Source organism: Piliocolobus tephrosceles, chromosome 15 (genome assembly GCF_002776525.5).
Source record: "Piliocolobus tephrosceles isolate RC106 chromosome 15, ASM277652v3, whole genome shotgun sequence".
In the NCBI taxonomy this organism is placed as follows: domain Eukaryota; kingdom Metazoa; phylum Chordata; class Mammalia; order Primates; family Cercopithecidae; genus Piliocolobus; species Piliocolobus tephrosceles.
Window position 1 is genome coordinate 107,518,829 of NC_045448.1, and position 17,888 is coordinate 107,536,716.

Below are 17,888 nucleotides of genomic sequence, written 5' to 3' on the forward strand. Positions count from 1 at the left end.
ATGTTTACTCCTGGTACTTTATTGCTTCTGGCCCAGCTAGCCCAGGTCAGAGGGTTGTGGTGGATACAATAAACAGAACCTTAAACCACTCTCCCAACTCTTCACACCTTGTGTGAGGGAAGGTGAGTGAGTTTTGGACAGTCTGAGAAGCATAGTGAAGCAAGCACTTTGGTGACTTCAGATGGCTCCAAACAGCGCCTCATGGGGGCATGCGTGGCCGTGTCGCTCCCTCTTTCCGGATAGCCTCTGCTTTACCTTTTCTAGTAACTTTAAGGTGGTTTAATACAGGTCTGCACTTGTGCCTCTGGAACCTTGAAATGTTTGTTCCTGAATAGATGAGGAACCCAAGGAAACCTTTCCTCTTTATTCTGGTGTCACATTGACAAGTACTGGGACCCCCCCACCCCCACTGGCTAGTCCTGATAGAAGCTCTGAGGCAACTGCCTAGAGAAGCCGGGGATAGTAACCCCTGATGGTGGCATCTGTTCTCATTGCCTTGCTTTGCCTCTCTAGGTTTTAGTTTCCACAGCAACTCTAGCTTGGGGTGTGAATCTCCCTGCACATACGGTCATCATCAAAGGCACCCAGGTGTACAGTCCAGAGAAGGGGCGTTGGACAGAACTGGGAGCACTGGACATTCTGCAGGTACAGAGCCTTTGAGTTTATTCTCAGTGGGGACCAATATCCTTGCCTGAAATGCAGAGATGCTGGAAAGCTGGCAGATCAGAGGCCTAGTTCTGTAATGTAGATCCCTGCATCAAAATCACACATTCTCTTGCTACAGCATTCTTGGTTCGCTGTCCCTGATCTAGATGCTGGGACGTGCTGGAAGACCCCAGTATGACACCAAGGGCGAAGGCATCCTTATCACGTCTCATGGGGAGCTGCAGTACTACCTGTCCCTCCTCAACCAGCAACTTCCTATTGAAAGCCAGATGGTTTCAAAGCTTCCTGACATGCTCAACGCAGAAATCGTGCTGGGGAATGTCCAGAATGCCAAGGTAGGGGAGGCTCTGCCTGTTGTGCTTCATGCCTTCCCCGCAGACACCAAGGCACCAGGCGTGGGTCGGTCCCTGTTGTGCCGCGGGCCAGCAGCGTCCGGGGCTTTCCGTCCCTGCACCCGCATCTTGGGTCTGGCAGATAGTTCCCCTTGTTACAAGATCTTAGAAGAGGCTTAGATCTTTTTACTAATGAAATGCTGAGCACATTCAGAATATGATGTAATATGCATCCTTGTAGCTGGGAATTAATTTCCAAGCAATTCATGGTAGCCTTTCATTTGGACATCAAGAGTTTCTTCATACTAAGAACCATGAGCTGTGTCTTGTAGGACGCAGTGAACTGGCTGGGCTATGCCTACCTGTATATCCGAATGCTGCGATCCCCAACCCTCTATGGCATCTCTCATGATGACCTCAAGGGAGATCCCCTGCTGGACCAGCGCCGACTAGATCTGGTTCACACGGCTGCCCTGATGCTGGACAAGAACAATCTGGTCAAGTACGACAAGAAGACGGGCAACTTCCAGGTGCGTGGGGTGAGGGTTTTGAGGCAAAGGTCTCAGCAAAAGTTATTGGCCCGGGAGAAAATTTCTCAGAGTGCTCTCGATGTGAGCAACTACCTGTTGCTTAGAACAGCAGAAAAGTGGGTTGCTTTTCCCATAACTTGAAGTGGATAATTCAGCTGTCTTGTCCGTGCAGACACCATTTCACTATGGGTCAGCTTATTGTGCCATTTTTCTTCATGTGCCTGGGCCTGGCCTGGCACTTGTACTGCTGTGACTTCATCCAGTTGTCCTATTAGGACAATAACCTATAGGACATTGAGTCATACACTTGACCAAAAATCGCACAAGAAAACCTATAAGACAATAACTTACGGTCCACAGTTAGAGGTGGGAGCTCATTAGTAGTCAGCACTGGTTTGAGCCTACCTTCTCTCCAGGTGACAGAACTGGGCCGTATAGCCAGCCACTACTACATCACCAATGACACAGTGCAGACTTACAACCAGCTGCTGAAGCCCACCCTGAGTGAGATTGAGCTTTTCAGAGTCTTCTCGTTATCCTCTGAGTTCAAGAACATCACAGTGAGAGAGGTGAGCCTATGCAGTGTGGTGGGGCGGGGAGTTGGTGCTCACCAAGTCACTGAATGGTTTCCCTCCTCGGCCACAAGGCTTTCCCTTGACCTTTTCCTCCTTGTGGCAGGAGGAGAAGCTGGAGCTGCAGAAGTTGCTGGAGAGGGTGCCCATCCCTGTAAAAGAGAGCATCGAGGAACCCAGCGCCAAGGTGAGCTCCTTTCCTCTTTGCTTTGATCAGTTGAGGATTAAGTGGTTTTCATAATCTTCTAAAAGATGAACCTTGAATTTGGGTTCATGTGTGGTATCCTGCTCAGTTCTCCTAGTTTTTGCAGCCTTCTCGCATGTTCTTTTTATATGACATAACAATTATTTAGTATTTGTAAATCAAGACCTGTAGAAAATCTCACCTGGCCTGGATGCTCAGAGCAGAAATGTAATTCCCTTTCTTGGACTGTTCAGTGATTGGTCTCCTGCTGGCTGATTTTGCTTCTTTACAGATCAATGTTCTTCTGCAAGCCTTCATCTCGCAGCTGAAATTGGAGGGCTTTGCACTGATGGCTGACATGGTGTATGTCACACAGGTGAGGGTGGAGTTGTGTGGGAGCTGTGAGAAGGGGCCTGAACAGTTCAATCCCTGTGTTCTGTGTGCATCCTGGGAAAAGGAGGCCCGATGCTAGTGAGATGGAAGGAGTGTTCATTTCTGCTCTTGCGGGGTCGTTGGTGCATGTGTGGTGCGGCCACTCTGTAGTACACATCTTGAGCACGTGGGAAAGGTCAGACCTTAAGAGGGAATGCTTCAAGGCTCCACAGGCCCTCAGAGACAGGAAGAGCCATAGCACACAGTGTCTGCTTCCCAGCAGCGGAGTGATTTCCCACTGTTGCTGCACAGCTCATAAATAAATCCAAAAATGGCATGGGGTTTTATTAGCTGCTCTTCATCTTTACCTCTAAGAACAGGTCACTGGTACCCTCAACTCTTCCTAGAACTCTAAACGCTAAATGAGAAAAAAGCTTTAAAATCATGCAGTGAATGTTAGGTTAAAATGTTGTGCAGTGACCTTGAGCCACACTTTTCTAATTGTTCCCCATTCGGCAGGCATCTACTGTATAGAAGGGAGAAAGGCGTAAAGACGGGGGACTTTGCCTTTGAGTTGGGATGGGTGGTTGTGTCAGAGCTGGAGGTGGTGAAACAGTGTGTAGAGTGGCTCACAAGGCTTGGGGATAGTCAAGACTTAACAGTGGGAATGATGCTTCTTTGCCTAGTCGGCTGGCCGGTTGATGCGAGCGATATTTGAAATTGTCCTGAACCGAGGATGGGCACAGCTTACAGACAAGACCCTGAACCTCTGCAAGATGATCGACAAACGCATGTAAGGACCCAGTGATCCGGATGCTGGTCCCCATGAGTGGGGTCCCCAGCCCAAGGGTCTGATGGGGAAAACTCGGTGCATCTGATCTCCAGACCCGACGTCTGAAGTATGATCTGAACCTTGTTGCATGTTGAGAAGAGGGAAGGCCCTCTGTGGTAGGGCTGGGGAGTAGGAGAAAGGTGGAGGCCAGGGCTGGCACAGCATCAGTGTCTGCCTTTAATGACTGTGTCTTGTGTGGTCACCGCTGAACTATTGGAAGCCATGATGTGGACGGTTTGTCACATCCCTGCAGAAGGGACCAACAGCTTTGTCTCCTTCCTGGATAGGTGGCAGTCCATGTGTCCTCTGCGCCAGTTCCGGAAACTCCCTGAGGAAGTAGTGAAGAAGATTGAGAAGAAGAATTTCCCCTTTGAGCGTCTGTACGACCTGAATCATAATGAGATCGGTGTGTGGGATGCTCTTGCCTTGTCTTCACGGCCTGGGTGTCTCTCCCAGTCTGCCTACGCAGTCTTCCTGTTCCTAGCCCTGTGCATTAGTGTCCTGTGTTCCCTCCCCAAGTCCCATTGAAGGGCTGGCCCTTGGTCTGGGGACTTGGAATCCTGGGCTCCACTGACCATAAAGGGAAGACCCTACTCCTTTCCCACAGTGGCCCTCAGGCCCAGTTTGCAGGATAGTGGGCAGGCTGGGCTGTAGCCTCAGTACTCTCATTTCCTCGTAGGGGAGCTTATCCGCATGCCAAAGATGGGGAAGACTATCCACAAATATGTCCATCTGTTTCCCAAGTTGGAGTTGTCAGTGCACCTGCAGCCTATCACACGTTCCACCCTGAAGGTGGAGCTGACCATCACGCCAGACTTCCAGTGGGATGAAAAGGTGAGGCTTTGCTGGGCAGAGGAGCTGGATCGGAGGCGCGCTGTCTACGTTGACTCGCATTCCTTTTACCCTTGCTTCTGTTGGCAGGTGCATGGTTCATCTGAGGCTTTCTGGATTCTGGTGGAAGACGTGGACAGCGAGGTGATTCTGCACCATGAGTATTTTCTCCTCAAGGCCAAGTACGCCCAGGACGAGCACCTCATTACGTTCTTCGTGCCTGTCTTTGAACCGCTGCCCCCTCAGTACTTCATCCGAGTGGTGTCTGACCGCTGGCTCTGTGAGTGTCTCCTCTCTAGAGTCCCCAGGAACAGTCCCTCCAAGGACAGTAGAAGAATGTCTTGCACTTTGTCCCGGGCTTGCCTTTGCTGGGGACAGAGTGATACATACGCTGCCTAGGTTTCCAGTGTTCACGGAGGGGATCTAGAGGCGAGTGAGGTAAAGAGAGCAGTGCTTATCTCCTTCCTGTTTCTTTTCTGGTAGCTTGTGAGACCCAGCTGCCTGTCTCCTTCCGGCACCTGATCTTGCCGGAGAAGTACCCACCTCCCACCGAGCTTTTGGACCTGCAGCCCTTGCCCGTGTCTGCTCTGAGAAACAGCGCCTTTGAGAGTCTTTACCAAGATAAATTTCCTTTCTTCAATCCCATCCAGACCCAGGGTAAGTGTTTCCATCCCTCCTCTGGAGGCTTTTGAAGTCACTGGGAGACAGATGTGTTCTGTGGCAGGCAGGGGAGTGGGGGCGCTCAGGCACTTGGTAGGCCTGGGAGCTCCTCAGCGTGACCCCTGGGACCCACCAGGACTTTTTCCTTTGTCAGAAGCCTTGGTTGCTTTGCTGCTCTGCATGTGTCACTGTGGAGGGGCAGCAGAGCAAGGCCTTACATAGCATGGTTATTTCTCGGGCCCGGGGGCTTAGAGGCCTGCCCCTGGCGCTCAAGTATTGAACCAGAACCATGGGGTGGCACTGAGGCCTCCTCCCCCACATCATGATAAATAACGGACATTCACAGAGCAGGCACTGTGTTCTCAGTCCTTGGCTGAGTACATCACCAGTGTTTTCTCTCTTACTCCTCCCACCAAGCCTAAAAGGAATCACTATTGGAGATACTGCTATTAGCGTTCCATTTTATAGGTGAGGAACTGAGGCATAGGTGGTGCCCCAGTTGAACCAACTGATAAATAGAACTTGTATTTTAATTCAGTGTTGATGCCAGAGCTAAGGCTCTTGCTTTCTACCTTAGGCTATTTCTAGGAAATGCAGGGGAGTGTTGAAGGGGCAGAGAAAGGGATCCAGTTCCTTTCTGTCCTGCATCCTAGTCCCTGAGAAGCAAAGAAGGATGTGTGGCTTCTTTTGCTTTGCTTTTGTTGTCATCCCACACATCTCCAGGGGACCTGGGCTCTTGATCTTGACCTCTTCGCTTTTACCTGTTAAGTGGTAGCAGGTGAGGGGGTACAGCAGGGCCGGCCTGGAGTTAGAGGCTCGGATGCCATGCTCCTCTGTCTGCACTCCAGAACTGCCTGACTTCATTTCTTATGTTGTCCTTTGTTTTGACAAGTGGTCCACGTCCCAGTCCGTCTCTTCTTCCCTCTTGATACTCACACTGCTTCTTTCTGTTGGTTTCCAGTGTTTAACACTGTGTACAACAGTGACGACAATGTGTTTGTGGGGGCCCCCACGGGCAGTGGGAAGACCATTTGTGCAGAGTTTGCCATCCTGCGGATGCTGCTGCAGAGCTCGGAGGGGCGCTGTGTGTACATCACCCCCATGGAGGCCCTGGCAGAGCAGGTATGATATGGCGCTGTGTCGTGTGAATTTGCCCAGAAGCATTTCATCTGTGATTCCATATAAAGGCTTTTTTAGGCCGGAAATTTGCAGGGTCATTTCTTCAGTTTGTGTATTAAAGAAAAGCCACCCCAGCGAGGCGTGGTGGCTCACACTTGTTATCCCAGCACTTTGGGAGGCCGAGGCGGGCAGATCTCCTGAGGTCAGGAGATCGAGACCAGCCTGGCCAACATGGTGAAACCCCGTCTCTACTAAAAATACAAAAATTAGCTGGGCATGGTGGCGGGCACCTGTAATCCCAGCTACTCGGGAGGCTGAGGCAGAAGAATTGCTTGAACTTGGGAGGTGGAGGTTGCCGTGAGCCAAGATTGCACCACTGCACTCCAGCCTGGGCAACGAGAGCGAGACTTCATTTCAAAAAAAAAAAAAAAGGAAAGAAAAGCTGCCCCATCGCATAAAGGCTACTGTGGGATTAGAACGTAGCTTGAGATCTGCAGGTCAATAGGTCTCTGTTTGGCATCTCAGGTTTTCCTCAGGTAAGTGAAAGATGCCTGGTATGACCTCATGTTGCTCTGCCTCCCTCCTCTGCCTGCCAGGTATACATGGACTGGTATGAGAAGTTCCAGGACAGGCTCAACAAGAAGGTGGTGCTCCTGACGGGAGAGACCAGCACAGACCTGAAGCTGCTGGGCAAAGGGAACATTATCATCAGCACCCCTGAGAAGTGGGACATCCTTTCCCGGCGGTGGAAGCAGCGCAAGAACGTGCAGAACATCAACCTCTTCGTGGTGGATGAGGTCCACCTTATCGGGGGCGAGAATGGGGTATGGCGTGACCTTGCAGCACAGATGAGGGACTGCGACTGACCAAGTGACCTTGGCATTGGGCCTTATATTTGGGTCTGAGGATGGAGGCTCAGGGCTTCTCCCTGGAGGATTCTGCCTGCTGCCCTGTTCCAAAGGGACAGTGTCAGCTTTTTTGGTAGTACTTTAGGAAAACAGTATTGTTCAGTGGAGGTTGGCTGCTGTGGAGGAGGTAGAACCAAAAACATGAGAGCTCCTACTTAGAAGGAAGAAAGAGGTCATTTTGAGGCTGCTGGGCTGTTCACAAAGGGGACCTCCAGGCAGAGGATGGGAGCCTCGGCCTGCAGTGACCCTCCCTCCCTCTTTCCAGCCTGTCTTAGAAGTGATCTGCTCCCGAATGCGCTACATCTCCTCCCAGATTGAGCGGCCCATTCGCATTGTAGCACTCAGCTCTTCGCTCTCCAATGCCAAGGATGTGGCCCACTGGCTGGGCTGCAGCGCCACCTCCACCTTCAACTTCCACCCCAATGTGCGTCCTGTCCCCTTGGAGCTGCACATCCAGGTAGGACCCACTCTCCTCATCCGTCTGTGGGGTCTCACCTAGATCCTGAGTGACCCAGGTCTGATAACCTTGGTGTGTTTTCTTCTCCCCGGCCGCCAGGGCTTCAACATCAGCCATACACAAACCCGCCTGCTCTCCATGGCCAAGCCCGTGTACCATGCTATCACCAAGCACTCGCCCAAGAAGCCTGTCATTGTCTTTGTCCCGTCTCGCAAGCAGACCCGCCTCACTGCCATCGACATCCTCACCACGTGTGCGGCAGACATCCAGCGGCAGAGGTGGGCGGGGCCTGGTGTCTGGGGTTGGGGTTAGGTTAAGTGAGGCTGGCCCACTCCAAGGGTGTCCTCTTCATGAGGGTGGGGTTAGCCCATGTGGCTCGGGGCCAGGTTCTGCACAGCTGGCAGGATGTCTGCCAGGACTGGGACCACTCTGAGCTGAGCCATTGCCTGTGCCGCACAGGTTCTTGCACTGCACCGAGAAGGATCTGATTCCTTACCTGGAGAAGCTGAGTGACAGCACGCTCAAGGAAACGCTGCTGAATGGGGTGGGCTACCTGCATGAGGGGCTCAGCCCCATGGAGCGGCGCCTAGTGGAGCAGCTCTTTAGCTCAGGTGAGTCAGGCCATGGAAGGGGAGCACAGCAAGGGTATCACCAAGTGGTGGTGGTAAACTTGAGGGGTCCGGGCGGCAGTATTTCTCTACAGCACACTAGACCTTTTCAGAATACTGTCTGGGACTCTTAGCTGTTAACTCATTTGATCCTCGAAGAACCTCGTGAGGCAGGTGAGACAAACACTGTCCCTGCTTGCCAGGTGAGAAAACAGGCAGACACGTCGGGCTGTGCCACTTCAGAACCCGGTTTTCTAGAGTCCAGGACCTTTGGCCACTAGACTGCTGCTTGTCCCTGGATTAGTTCATTCTTGCATTGCTATAAAGAAATACTTGAGACTGGGTCATTTACAAAGAAAGGAGGTTTAATGGACCCACACTTCTGCGGGCTGTACATGAAGCATGGTGGCATCTGCTTCTGGGAATGCCTCAAGGAAGGCCAGGGGGAAGCAGGCATCTCACATGGCAGGAGCCAGGACCGAGAGCGGGAGTGGGGAGGTGCTACACACTTTTGAACAACCACATCTTGTGAGAACTCGCTAGACAGTACCAAGGGTGGGTTGTGCTAAACCATTCATGAGAACTCCGCCCCTGTGAGCCAGTTATCTCCCACCAGGCCCCTCCTCCAACACTGGGGACTACGGTTCGATGAGATTTGGTGGAGACACAGATCCAAACCATCTCACCAAGATCGTTAGACTTTAGAGATTAGCACACAGGAGAGCTCTGATTCTCCCTTGGGCACACTCTTGCTGGCCACTGTCCCTTGTTGACCTGTGGCATTCTGTGCAAAGATTTACCTTTTAACACTGCTTAATGGAGCCTCATTGGAGATCCTCCTGCCAGAATCACTTCCTGTCACTCTTTGGCCCTTGAATCTGCCTGTTTGGGGCATGCTTAGAGTGATCTCCGGTTTGCTGGCGTGGCTGAGCCAGCCCGTGGCTGCATGAGTGTTAGCACTTTCCGGTCAGAGGAGCAGTCCATCAGCAGTAGTTATGCCTTGGTGTTCCTGGGCTTTGGGTTCTGTTCTATGATGACTTGTTTTCTCCTGGATAGTCCCACAGCAAGGCACCAGCATCATGGAGCTATCTCATAGCAATGTGTTAGCTCTCATTCATGTTAGACCTTGTTCCTAGCCAGCCTCGCTGTGAGTTCTGAAACGTAGCACAGGGTAAGCCATGGCCTGCCCATGAGGTAGTGAGCCTGCTTCGCCCAGAGACCCCTGTCCTCAGCCTTCCTCTCCCTTCTGCTGCTCAGGAGCTATCCAGGTGGTGGTGGCTTCTCGGAGTCTCTGCTGGGGCATGAACGTGGCTGCCCACCTGGTAATCATCATGGACACCCAGTACTACAATGGCAAGATCCACGCGTGAGTACAACTGGTGGTCTGTGTTAGCCCAGACCTCCTTCCTAAAATGAGTGTGAATCTGCAGACACACAGAAAGCAAGCTAGGATGAAGGAAAGGTGTTAGGGAAGTTAACAGCTGAGATGCCACCAGAGCCAAGTGTTTGGGAGTTTTGTGTCTCAATACCTAGGCTCACATTTGTTTTTTAGTCATTGTGCTTCCACATTGAGCAGTTGGGAGAGGTAGGAAGTTAGAGCCAGGAGGAATGTTTGACATTATGTCATTAACCTCAAACATCTTGTAGATTAGGAAAAGTGACTTGGTCAAGGTCGTACACCTATATAGAAGCTAGAACAGTGCTGAGCGCAGTGGCTCATGCCTGTAATCTCAGCACTTTGGGAGGCTGAGGCAGACGGATCACTTGAGGTCAGGAGTTCCAGACCAGCCTGGCCAACATGATGAAACCCTGTCTCTACTAAAAGTATAAAAATTAGCTGAGCATGGTGGCACGCGCTTGTGCTTCCAGCTACTCAGGAGGCTGAGGCAGGAGAATCAGTTGAACCTGGGAGGCAGAGATTGCAGTGAGCCAAGATCGTGCCATTGCACTCTAGTCTGGGCAACAGAGTGAGATTCCATCTCAAAAAAATAAAAAAAGGCCAGGTGTGGTGACACACTCCTGTAATCCCAGCTACTTGGGAGGTTGAGGAGAATCGCTTGAACCTGGGAGGCGGAGGTTGCAGTGAGCCGAGATTGCGCCACTGCACTCCAGTCTGAGAGTGAGCAACAGAGCGAGACTCCATCTCAAGAAAAAAAAAAAAGTTAGAAGAGTCAATCATTCTCAGAAAAACATCTGCATTTTTTTTTTTTTTTTTTTTTTTTTTTTTTTTTTGAGACAATCTTGTTCTGTCATTTAGGCTGGAATGCAGTGGTATGATCTTGGCCCACTACAGCCTCTGCCTCCCAGGCTCAAGCAATCATCCTGCTTCAGTCTCCCAAGCAGCTGGGACTACCAGCATGTGCTGCCACTCTCAGCTAATTTTTGCCTTTTTTTTTTTTGTATAGATGGGTTTTCACTATGTTGCCCAGGCTGGTCTTGAACTCCTAAGCTCAGATGATTCACCCACCCAAAGTGCTTTACAGGCGTGAGTTATGGTGCCTGGCCCAATGCTTAATAACTTTTTCCCGAAATGCAGATTAGTTTGAAATGAATTTTATTTACAGGTTCATTTTTAATGTTTGAACCTACTTCTAGGTTGGGTTAAAGTCAGGTGACTTGATGACTCATGAAATGCACAGCTATGAAGTTTGGAAAGTGTGGTGGTGCTCACCTGTAGTCCCACCTGCTCTGGAGGCTGAAGTGAGAGGATCCCTTGAGCCTAGGAGGTCAAGGCTGCAGTGAGCCGTGGCTGTGCCACTGCATTCCAGCATGGACAGTAGAGCAAGATGCTCTATCAAAAAACAAATAAAAAAATAAAAAAAAAATTTTTTTAATTAAAGGAGAAAAGTTTGGGAAGTTTGACTTATGTATTTGATCCTCGAATAGGGAGTTATTTTGGTTTTGGCATTAGATAGTTTTATAGCCTGGTTCATGGCACTTGAGCAGGAAATTCATGGCCGTTACACTAAATGCTAAAATGACGTACAGGCCAACCAGTGAAGCCAGTTCTAAGTGCAGAGATTCATAAACAGAGTCGTGCTGTGATTTGACCACGCCTCCCCGTATTTACATTTTACTGTTACTTGGCGAAGGGAGTCGGGCCTCCTGAGCATGGTCTCCGTGTTGAGGCGGCTTTTCCTTCTTTCCCCGCATCTGTCACCAGCTATGTGGATTACCCCATCTACGACGTGCTTCAGATGGTGGGTCACGCCAACCGCCCTTTGCAGGACGATGAGGGACGCTGCGTCATCATGTGTCAGGGCTCCAAGAAGGTCAGTCCTGGACTCATGCAGCCTCTTGGATCCGGAGCCTCAGAATGGATTCTTTAATCCTTCTTTTGATAGATGTCTTCAGTAATTTTAGTCTCTTAACTTCTGCCTCTCTTATTTACACAATTCTTTGTAACGAGCCTGCCACCCATTTGGAATTTTGCTGCCTTTTGCTTTTGCTGCTGCCGTTGGCTCCACGTGTTGAGGGCTTCGCCCGCTAGTTGGTTCCCTCCTTCCTCACTGGGCTGCCCACTGCTCTGCCCTCGTGACTCGCTGTGCCTCTGTTCCCACTGCGTATTGTCGCCAGTAACGCACTTTCTAAACGTGTGGCTTCTTCCATTTTGGTATTAGTTAGGTCTCACACGGGGACCATGCCCTGTTGATTTGCCCTTGGCCCTTTGTGACCATGTTGTCACTAATTCTTTATTAATGCTTCTCCTTCTCCAACCCACAGGATTTCTTCAAGAAGTTCTTGTATGAGCCATTGCCAGTGGAGTCTCACCTGGACCACTGTATGCATGACCACTTCAATGCTGAGATCGTCACCAAGACCATTGAGAACAAGCAGGACGCTGTGGACTACCTCACCTGGACCTTTCTGTACCGCCGCATGACACAGAACCCCAATTACTACAACCTGCAGGGTCAGTGGCCTCGGGAGCACACGTGATTCTTTGGTGGTTCTCACAGCCTTTGCTGGGCATCTTCTCAAGGCTCCCCACTCACCTCTTACCTCCGTAGGCATCTCCCATCGTCACTTGTCTGACCACTTGTCAGAGCTGGTGGAGCAGACCCTGAGTGACCTGGAGCAGTCCAAGTGCATCAGCATCGAGGACGAGATGGATGTGGCGCCTCTGAACCTGGGCATGATCGCTGCCTACTATTACATCAACTACACCACCATTGGTGAGGCCCGGCACGGCCCGTGTCCTGTCCACTGGGATGAGAGGTCCGCCCGTGTCTGTCAGCGGGATGGCACCGCAGGGGAGAGCAGGGGAGCCCAGGCAGTTCTGCTCCTCCTCCGCCTGCTTTTGGCTTCTCTCAAATGTCCTTTTTCTGTCAGAGCTCTTTAGCATGTCCCTCAATGCCAAGACCAAGGTGCGAGGGCTTATCGAGATCATTTCCAATGCGGCCGAGTACGAGAACATTCCCATCCGGCACCATGAAGACAACCTCCTGCGGCAGGTGAGGACAGCAGCGTCAGGAGAACATCCTGGGACAACAAACTCTGCCTGTGTGCCCGGAGCACATGGCATCCCTGCCACCAACACCCCCATACGCATCCCCCGACCCCCGCCATATGTCCTCCCCTCCATACCTCCCTCACACCCATCTCCATCCCACTGCCACCCACGTGCCTCGGGGTGTTGAAGGGCTGTGTGAGCCTGGGCCACGTGGGGCTTTGGCCGGAGCCCGTCTCAGGCAGGGTCACCTGTTCATCACCAACTATTTTTCTTCCACTTCGTAGTTGGCTCAGAAGGTCCCCCACAAGCTGAATAACCCTAAGTTCAATGATCCGCACGTCAAGACCAACCTGCTCCTGCAGGCTCACCTGTCCCGCATGCAGCTGAGTGCTGAGTTGCAGTCAGATACGGAGGAAATCCTTAGTAAGGTAGAGTGTGGGTGTGGGTGTGGGTGTGGGGCTGAGGGGCCAGTGGTGCTCCAGACGTCTCAGCTGCAACCCCGCCCACTTTGGTACGCCTTTTCGTGTGCAGGCAATCCGGCTTATCCAGGCCTGTGTGGATGTCCTCTCCAGCAATGGGTGGCTCAGCCCTGCTCTGGCAGCTATGGAACTGGCCCAGATGGTCACCCAAGCCATGTGGTCCAAGGACTCATACCTGAAGCAGCTGCCACACTTCACCTCAGAGCATATCAAACGTTGCACAGACAAGGTGAGCCGGGTCAGCCTAGAGGGTCAGGTGGGCGAGCCTGAGAGCCTAGTGTTGTGGACCGAGGGCGGGTTGTGGGAGGTGGGTCTCAGTGAGTGAAACTTGTAGTTATGGTTCCTCTGAAGGTGCTCCCTGTTGAGATGCCAGAGAGGCTGCCAACTGTGGGCCGTGTTCTTCAACTGTTTTCTCTAGATGACTTGATGGTGTAGGAGGTAAAATTAGCAGCTCTTGGCGCCTGTGTCATTTGCTGTTGGCCTGTGTTCTCTCTTTCCTGACGTCTGAATACTCACTGCAGGGAGTGGAGAGTGTTTTCGACATCATGGAGATGGAGGATGAAGAACGGAACGCATTGCTTCAGCTGACTGACAGCCAGATTGCAGATGTGGCTCGCTTTTGTAACCGCTACCCTAATATCGAACTGTCTTATGAGGTGGTGGATAAGGACAGCATCCGCAGGTGAGCCAGAGGTAGTACCTGTTGGGCACAGCATGATAGTATGCTGGGAGCCCACTGCCACATCACTGATGTGTGCCCCTCCTCTCCCCCTGCAGTGGCGGGCCAGTTGTGGTGCTGGTGCAGCTGGAGCGCGAGGAGGAAGTCACAGGCCCCGTCATTGCGCCCCTCTTCCCGCAGGTGCGTCCTGGTAGCTGGCTTGGCCAGGTGTCAACTCCCCTATCCGCTGGCTAGGTGCATGGTACAAGCGCACACTGTCCCTGAGGGAGGGAAACTTTAGACTGATAATGAGCTTACAAGGCTGAGAATTAATCTTGAGGCTATGGGTTTTTTTTTTTTTTTCTGTTTATTTCTGCTTAAACAATTTAGGGCCGGGCACGGTGGCTCACGCCTGTAATCCCAGCACTTTGGGAGGCCAAGGTGGGCAGATCACGAGGGCAGGAGTTCGAGACCAGCCTGGCCAACATAGTGAAACCTCATCTCTACTAAAAATACAAAAATTAGCCGCACCTGATGGTGGGCACCTGTAGGCCCAGCTACTCGGGAGGCTGAGGCAGGAGAATCACTTGAACCGGGAGGTGGAGGCTACAGCGAGCTGAGATTGCCCCACTGCACAGCAGCCTAGGCAACAATGTGAGACTTCGTCTCAGAAAAAAAAAAAAAAAAAAAGATTTAGATGACTGGTCATTGTTAAACCCGTCAGTCATGCAATATTTCCATCTCTCTGGCTGTTTCGGATGCATTTGTCTTTAACTCCCATGGCTCCAGGACACTTGGGCTTTCCTGGTTGTTTCTTCTTTTTTGTCACTGCCACTTACTGGGTTTCTGGGTGCTTGGTTTTTTACCACCAGAAATTAATTCTGGTTCTCTTTATATGGGAGAAGAATTGAAGGTTGACAGCGGAAACCAGATCCTGTCATGTGTAATTCACAGGCTCTGAGTAACGAGTGCTTTTAACTAGGACTCCTGGTCTTTGTGACAGTGGGGCGGCCGGTAGACAGGGCTGCAAGGCCTGCTGGCGATCATCTCTGTGCACATTCAGCTCTGGGTTAAGCTTTTTCTCATCTGACAGATATGCCCTGTATTTAAAAGTATCTCTAAGGAACTCAAAGCTCCCAGGCCCCAAAGACTAGACCTCTAATAGTAGTACCTTGGACTTAACAGCAGGTACTAAGCGGGAGAAGGTACCTTGGCACAAGGAAATGAGCCAGAACCAACAAATGAGTTCATCTACTTACTTAAATAATTAAGCCTGTTTGAGACAACTTTTGACAGTATTAAAATGTTGTATCTAATTGTATTTCGGGAAGACACTTTGGAAAGCTATCTGATTTTTGTTATTTCTTTTGTAACCGTAACTGTTTTCATGGCTGCCTATGGCCATCAAGTTTTACATGCTGAAATTCTTGGTTTTGGATCACTGCAGAAACGTGAAGAGGGCTGGTGGGTGGTGATTGGAGATGCGAAGTCCAATAGTCTCATCTCCATCAAGAGGCTGACCCTCCAGCAGAAGGCCAAGGTGAGTGTGTCCACTGGCCCCAGCATTTGTTCCGGCATGGGGGAAGGGTGAGAATGCTTCCCGTGTCCATGCTCATGATTTCTGCCTGCTCTTTCTAGGTGAAGTTGGACTTTGTGGCCCCAGCCACTGGCGCCCACAACTACACTCTGTACTTCATGAGTGACGCTTACATGGGATGTGACCAGGAGTACAAATTCAGCGTGGATGTGAAAGAAGCTGAGACGGACAGTGATTCAGATTGAGTCCTGAGGCATGTACTCTTGGGTAAAGGAGAGTCGAGCCTGAATTAGGAATGTGTACCTTGTAGGGATCCTGGTTGTGGGGACCAGGTCTGTGGGCCTGAGGTCTGGCCAGCCAGGGCTGGTGCCGTCCCTGCCCACCTCCACTTCCTTTTCCCTTGCTCACTCTGGATCCAGTGACAGCAGGTGTCACGGGGGAAGCATAAATCATAGATAGCATTTTCAGGCATGTTCCTGGTAGTTCTTTTGAGTCTGATATTCTAATAAAATAATTTGTAGAAACCATTTGTCTTTGCAGTGATTCCAAATTAAGTTTTCTTTCTCCAACCTGAGGGCATGGCCAGAAAGACCTGGTTATTTTTTAGCCAGAAACGTGCTTGTAATGAGTGCTTCTGGAGGACACACCTGCTCATTAGGCGTGCTGTTCCCTGCAGCCTTGTGAGTCAGCCTGGAGGAGGGAACATCCGACTGTGGCCTGGCCCCAGTGGTACCCACACATCAGGACGACCACAGGAACCAACACTGAGCCTCGGAAGCTAGATCACAGGTTAGGCGTTTCTCTAGATGGGTGTTCTGAAATCTGCAGTGTCTGCTCCTGGGAGGCAGCACCAGAAAGGACACTGAAATGTACCAGTTGGATGTGACCCAGTCTTAATAAACAGGTTTTCTAATCCAGATCTGATTGTCTCCAAATTCTTACCTTCTGTTCTTTAGACTAAATGCACACAAAACTGAAAGATGAGTCTGAAGGGCAGTTTCCTCAGGGTAGCAGTTTTCAAATGATTTGGTGGTAGGACCTCTTTACGCTACTAAAAACTAAGAACCTCAAAGAGGTTTTTTTCTTTTTAAATAACAAATCTATTTTTCAGTTCCAGAGGTTGCCCCAAAAAGCTTTTCTTCTAGGTTAACGCACTTTTAAATCATCATGTTAACTTTTTTTTTTTTTTTAAATACAGACAGGGTTTAGCATGTTGCCCAGGCTGATCTTGAATTCCTGAGCACAAGTGATCTGCCCACCTCAGCCTCCCAGAAGTGCTGGGATTACAGGCATGAGCCACCATGCCCCGTCCATGTTAACATTTTTTGTGAAGAATAACTTCCAAAACAATCCAAGGAGAAGAGTGGCGTTTTACAGTATCTTTAGTCTCTTGTTATAAGAAACAGTTGAATTCTTACAGCTGCTTCTACATCCAAACTGGTTTTCGTTGCAGTAAGCTGACTCCACACAGACACGCAGGTGGAAGACGGGTTCTAAACGGCCTCTTCAGCGAATTGTGGCTGTTCTCTGATGCCAAGACAAGTGATACTGTTTCTTTTTTTTTTGAAACGGAGTCTCACGGTGCCGCCCAGGCTGGAGTGCAGTAGCACGATCTGGGCTCACTGCAGCCTCCACCTCCTGGGTTCACAGGATTCTCCTGCCTCAGCCTCCCAAGCAGCTGGGACTACTAGGGGTCTGCCACCACGCCCGGCTAATTTTTGTAATTTTAGTAGAGATGGGCTTTCACCATATTGGCCAGGCTGGTCTTGAACTCCTGACTTTGTGACCCACTCACCTCGGCCTCCCAAAGTGCTGGGATTACAGGCGTGAGCCACCGCACCCGGCTTACTACAAGTGATAGTTTCTTTTTTTTTTTTTGAGACGGAGTCTTGCTCTGTCGCCCAGGCTGGAGTGCAGTGGCTGGATCTCAGCTCACTGCAACCTCCGCCTCCCGGGTTCACGCCATTCTCCTGCCTCAGCCTCCCGAGTAGCTGGGACCACAGGCGCCAGCCACCTTGCCCGGCTAATTTTTTGTATTTTTAGTAGAGACGGGGTTTCACCGTGTTAGCCAGGATGGTCTCGATCTCCTGACCTCATGATCCGCCCGTCTCGGCCTCCCAAAGTGCCGGGATTACAGGCTTGAGCCACCGCGCCCGGCCTACAAGTGATAGTTTCTTAAAGGCAATGTGGACTCTGAAAACTTGATGCACTCTTATATTGTTAATACATTAAAATCCACTGGCCTGTCACACTTTTGAATGAATCTTCGAGCCACGTATGATTTTGTAACATCACGTACTGGTTTTGGAAAACTGGTTCATTGAATTCTTCCAGATGAAATGCATTTTATTATACAAATCACATTTGTTAATATCCCCAACAATAAAGCTCATGGTGGAGTACAGATTTTCAGAAATTCTGATTTTTGCTTGAAAGCTTTCTTTTATCATTGGCAACACTATCAGTTGTGTCCCTTGAAGTGAGAGGCTCATTCCATTCATTTCCCAGAAAATGTCAGCCAAATATTCAAGTGTAAATACCATAATCTGCTAGTTCTTTCAACTCTAAAGGGCATGCCTTGAACACAGCCAATTCAGCTTGCAACTCAATGGTACCACTGCTTTTCCTCAAGGCATCCATACTTCAGTGCACAGCAGAGGGGCTTTATGCATGCTTTCAGTCGTCTCAGA

General features: G+C 50.5%; 1 protein-coding gene across 2 annotated transcripts in view; it reads left to right on the forward strand.

Moving 5' to 3' along the window:
- SNRNP200 (small nuclear ribonucleoprotein U5 subunit 200) overlaps positions 1-16,117 on the forward strand; it is a 30,533-nt gene extending 14,416 nt beyond the window's left edge. Inside the window, exons 19-46 of one of the 2 annotated variants that reach the window (XM_023211485.2) lie at positions 514-645; positions 813-1,001; positions 1,331-1,528; positions 1,945-2,097; positions 2,207-2,287; positions 2,577-2,660; positions 3,343-3,449; positions 3,776-3,894; positions 4,168-4,322; positions 4,410-4,599; positions 4,803-4,976; positions 5,941-6,101; positions 6,695-6,922; positions 7,272-7,463; positions 7,563-7,741; positions 7,923-8,074; positions 9,329-9,437; positions 11,235-11,343; positions 11,795-11,984; positions 12,082-12,246; positions 12,404-12,525; positions 12,809-12,952; positions 13,056-13,232; positions 13,525-13,685; positions 13,781-13,862; positions 15,109-15,201; positions 15,300-15,451; positions 15,875-16,117. In XM_023211485.2, the coding sequence (XP_023067253.1) occupies positions 514-645; positions 813-1,001; positions 1,331-1,528; positions 1,945-2,097; positions 2,207-2,287; positions 2,577-2,660; positions 3,343-3,449; positions 3,776-3,894; positions 4,168-4,322; positions 4,410-4,599; positions 4,803-4,976; positions 5,941-6,101; positions 6,695-6,922; positions 7,272-7,463; positions 7,563-7,741; positions 7,923-8,074; positions 9,329-9,437; positions 11,235-11,343; positions 11,795-11,984; positions 12,082-12,246; positions 12,404-12,525; positions 12,809-12,952; positions 13,056-13,232; positions 13,525-13,685; positions 13,781-13,862; positions 15,109-15,201; positions 15,300-15,443 (3,990 nt within the window). In that variant the 3' untranslated portion in view covers positions 15,444-15,451; positions 15,875-16,117. Of the gene's footprint in view, positions 1-513; positions 646-812; positions 1,002-1,330; positions 1,529-1,944; positions 2,098-2,206; positions 2,288-2,576; positions 2,661-3,342; positions 3,450-3,775; positions 3,895-4,167; positions 4,323-4,409; positions 4,600-4,802; positions 4,977-5,940; positions 6,102-6,694; positions 6,923-7,271; positions 7,464-7,562; positions 7,742-7,922; positions 8,075-9,328; positions 9,438-11,234; positions 11,344-11,794; positions 11,985-12,081; positions 12,247-12,403; positions 12,526-12,808; positions 12,953-13,055; positions 13,233-13,524; positions 13,686-13,780; positions 13,863-15,108; positions 15,202-15,299; positions 15,726-15,874 lie in introns of those variants that run through there. The other variant, XM_023211484.3, reaches the window with a different exon arrangement.
- The last annotated feature ends 1,771 nt before the right edge of the window (positions 16,118-17,888 follow it).